Source organism: Phaethon lepturus, unplaced genomic scaffold (assembly GCF_000687285.1).
Source record: "Phaethon lepturus isolate BGI_N335 unplaced genomic scaffold, ASM68728v1 scaffold52877, whole genome shotgun sequence".
NCBI classification, from domain to species: domain Eukaryota; kingdom Metazoa; phylum Chordata; class Aves; order Phaethontiformes; family Phaethontidae; genus Phaethon; species Phaethon lepturus.
Genome location: NW_010550805.1, coordinates 1 through 4,153, shown reverse-complemented (window position 1 = coordinate 4,153; position 4,153 = coordinate 1). Strand labels below are relative to the sequence as shown.

The following is a 4,153-nucleotide window of genomic DNA, read 5'->3' as shown; positions in this document are numbered from 1 at the left end:
AGGAATGCCAGGCCGCTGAGCTCCTCGCTGTTTCTGGAGGCTAGAAGAGAGAGGCAGACCTCAGATGCCATGAGGAGCATTTGCATGATTTCTCTGCTGTGATCTTGCCTGAGAAAGCAGATTTCCAGCCTTGTCTCTAGAAGTGGCTTTCAAGCAATGCTAGTTAGTTCTTCAAGAGAGCCAGCAGCAGAGACTGACAGCCTGCTTGGGAATTACCTCTGCATGGGATCCATGTGGAGCGGGCACAGTCTGTATCCCTGAAGAGGCGATGTTAACACCCAGGCAGAGGAGACAGGCAGGCTCAGGACTAACACTAGCTCTGTTTGAGCTCCCATGGGGGACCTGACACGGATCAGGGCTCTGAGAGCAGATGCCTCCAGCAGTACTCCTCAGCAGCGGGAGTCACATGAGTCCCTGTAGCACAGGGACTCAGCAGAGCCCTGCTGTGACAGACAGACTTGCCTTTCCCTCCTTTTGCTCAGCACAACTGGGCTACAGCCACTGGACACACATATTTTCTTCAGCAGGGAAGGAAGTGTGTGAGGACTGCATCTTACTGTGTAGGTAAAGGCAGATGGTCTCCAGGACCCCCAGCAAACCAGACCTGGATTAACCACCTCGAGGTAAGGCAGGGCTGGTTTAACAAGGCTGGCATGATCCCTCCTCCCACCGGCACGGACAGAGCACAGAGTAGCACAGAGCTCACTCAGACGCTGATGCTGATTTCAACGACCCCAAGCGATGGGGCTCTGGGGACAGCACCTCCCTCATTTGGGACAACACATGCAGCAGCCCTCTGCTAACCCAATTCTTTGCACTGAAACCATCTATGGAGCTCCTGTAGGGCACAGATTTGGGGCAGAAGCCTGAGAAATCACTGGCATGGCAGTAGTGAGAAGCTGGAGATGGACCAGAGCATTGTAACCTCTTTCCTCAGTACAACGTACTTTCTGCAAATACCTTTATAGCCTTTGGCACATATCTGAAAGTATCCACCTGATGAAATATTTGCCACTTGAGCAGTTAAACTTTGCTTTACCTAACTCCCAACTTTCCAAAAATCCATCATTAGATTTGGTTTGAATACCTGCCATGTAGACATTTTTCCTTGATTCAACCTCTGTAATTTGGACGCTGTTCAGTCTTGAGCCGTGAAGGACCCATGGGGCTCTGGCCGAAATGGTTGCAATTCTAGCCCAAGGTTGCCCAGGGACACTTTCTGTAGGTATGGCACTTACAGGTTTAATAACATCTATTGAAAGAGATGTAAGCAGCTGTAAAACACATCAGGAATCAAGTAATCCACAAGATTAAGCTGTTTCATAAAGATGCCTCACGAAGCTACGTGCGACTAAACCAATAAGAAATCCAATTATGACTAACCACCCTCCAGAAAAAAAACACTCCTTCCAACATACCCAGGACTGACAGCAAGCCATTTAAAACCTAGCAACATGCATGGAAAGTTGTGAATCAAGATGCTTATTTTCAATGAAGAAGAATAAGAAAACTTCTAATAGCATTTTGCACTTCCTTTCTGGTGGTTCCAACGTATTTCACAAGAGTGCACAAAGCAACAGCAACCCTTTTCCAGAAGCAGGCAGACATAGGTTTGAGGAATTGAGGCTGTTCATGGTACATCCTGAAAGGTGATGTATGGAGCTTTTTATTTCTAATCCTTGGAGTTATTAAGGGAACATTGTGCCAAATATATGATTGGGGTTCCTGTGTGTATGAGTAAGAGCTCACAAATAAGCGGAAAGCCACTGTGACAGGCCTAAACCTACTAATCCCCTTACGGGGTTTGCGTCGTCGAGCCCACATCTTTCCAAGCCACCCGAATTGGTGTAGACTCTTGTCTCATGCCCTTCTCCAGCCCCTGCCACACAAGGGCAGTCACTCAGGACTTCACTGAATGGGGTTGGCACTCCTCTCCTCATTCTATACCCCAGGAAGAGGGGGAAGCTTGACGCAAGGACTACATTGAGAAACTACTCAAGCTCAGAAACATGTTCCCTTACCAGAGTCCTCTGCTGACACCTGCCAGACCTGGAGGGAGCTGTCTGGTGGGCCAGTCGTCACCAGCAAGCTGAGGAAACAAAAAGAACCCCACAAAACTCTTCAGGAGCAGAGGACAGCCTTTTTTCCCTGGGACAAACTGGTCTGCTGCTCCTCCTGTGCTCAGGAGCTCCTGCCTCCGCTTGGAGCAGAGAAGGGGCCATAAGGACAGCAATGCCAGAATGCCCCATGCCAGGGTGCTCTACACAGCCCAGGCGAACACAGTCCCACGCAACGGCATTTAATTAGCACATTTTCCAAAACTGCAAGACTAAGAACGGCGCAAAGAACCCCAAAGTAGCAACTGGGGCTTGTGTAGGAGAGCTGTAGGAGTGAAATGAATCAGCCTGAGGGAAGCGTGTTTGTTTGGTCTACAATCCACAGCAGGAAAAAAACCTTCTGAACCTTGCATACGCAGGGACTTACAGAGCGGAGGCAGCTGCCACTAGTATCCCGCTCTGCCTGCTGAGTACCTCCACGCCGTGCCAAATGCAGAAGGCAGGCATAGGAAAGGCAGAGCAGGAGAAGCTACACAGGCCCCCGCTGCTCAGAAGCAGGATAGGGAGGGATCCCTGGTGAGCCAGCATCGATGTCAGCAGCCCGTGTGGCTCACTTCTTGAAGAAGCTGAGGATCCACGCTATCCAGCAGCAGCTTCAGTTTCCCTGCTAGCTGCCCCACAAGACACACCACTGCAGCTTTCAGTACCGCAGCGGTGGGGTGCACCCTGTTTTGTTGAGCACCCCGATAGACAGCTCCTCTCCAAACATCACGACAGGGTTCTGGGAGGACCACTGTTGTATTGCTGGCCAGTAAATCCTCCCTCAGACTCACAGTGCTCTCAGAGCTGGCAGGATTGACCAGCTGGGCTGGGAAGCAGGCAAGAAAAAGGAGCTCACTCTCAGTGGACAAGCCCCCTCTCCATCTCCAGTATGCCCTGGAAGGACCCTGTGGCCATACCTGGTGTCTGGCACATATTTCAGGCTGTACACTGGGCGGTTTGAAAATCCACCACATTCCACCTTGAAATCTCTCTCTGGACATAGGCCCTAGAAATCAGAGACAAAGTAATTTCTTCACACTTAAGGGTGCAGAACTCGGTGTGGTCAGTTACCACGAAAAAACAAACAGAGCCACAAGACACACTCTCACTCGGTAAAGCTCTTGCCCATCCAGTAATGCCTGTTTCAACAGGAGCTATAGGATTGAAGGATCCCAAAATAGTTAGAGGAAAAAAAGTCTGGAGAAAGCTCCTGCCTAGAACTCTGCCTGGGTTCACTGCTATCCGTGCAAGTCTGGCTCAGGAGCTTTCTGCTTACTCAGTGACCAAACACCACCTTCTACTTTAGTGTGGAGGTCATCCACCCAAGGGCCAGCCTCACTGTTCATCAGTGTGGTCCCCCAGGCTCAGGCATCTCAGCAAGTCCCTTCTTCATTCACCTTGGTGTCCTCATCTGTTCTATTTCCCCATCCAATGCTTTCATTCACACATCTGGAGATTAAGTTTTCATGGCACAAGCTGCCTGAAGAGCAGCAGGATACCTTAATGATTCTATTGGTCAGGCATTGGAACAGGCTGCCCAAGGAAGCGGTGGAGTCACCATCACTGGAGGTGTTCAAAAAACATGTAGATGTGGCACTTTGGGACATGGTTTAGTGTGGTGGTGGTGGGTTGACGGTTGGACTTGAGGACCTTAGAGGTCCTTTCCAACCTTAATGATTCTGTGATTCTGATTACACGACTGGACTGCCAACCCGCGCTACCTCAACTGGACAGCAGCCGGGTGGCTTACGTGCTTTACCTTTCAACCAAAGCTGCTCAAAACCTGGCCAAGCCCTTGTCAGAGCATCAGAGACCAGGTAACAGCTTGTGAAGCCCAGCCCAGCACAGCCTGGTCTCTGAAGACACCAGGCAAAAGAGGCCAGAGAGGTCTGGTGGCACCCTGGCTGCAACACCCACCTGGGTCTCCTTCGCCTGCAGCGTTGGTGGCGGGAGCAGCTGCAGAATCTCGTTCCCACCAGACTGCCCATACCCGGCTACACAGACACCTTGGGGGTGGGCACGAAGAGCCAGGGACACGGTGAGGGAAGCCCCCC

The 4,153-nt window shown here is 51.0% G+C and overlaps 1 protein-coding gene across 1 annotated transcript in view; it reads right to left on the bottom strand.

The window, feature by feature from the left end:
* WDR73 (WD repeat domain 73) overlaps positions 1-4,105 on the bottom strand; it is a gene marked incomplete at its 5' end in the record, with an annotated part of 5,272 nt that extends 1,167 nt beyond the window's left edge. The window contains 4 exons of the mRNA XM_010290647.1: positions 1,088-1,252; positions 2,022-2,089; positions 3,017-3,105; positions 4,017-4,105. Of these exons, the coding sequence (XP_010288949.1) occupies positions 1,088-1,252; positions 2,022-2,089; positions 3,017-3,105; positions 4,017-4,105 (411 nt within the window). The remainder of the gene's footprint in view (positions 1-1,087; positions 1,253-2,021; positions 2,090-3,016; positions 3,106-4,016) is intronic.
* Positions 4,106-4,153: the final 48 nt, after the last annotated feature.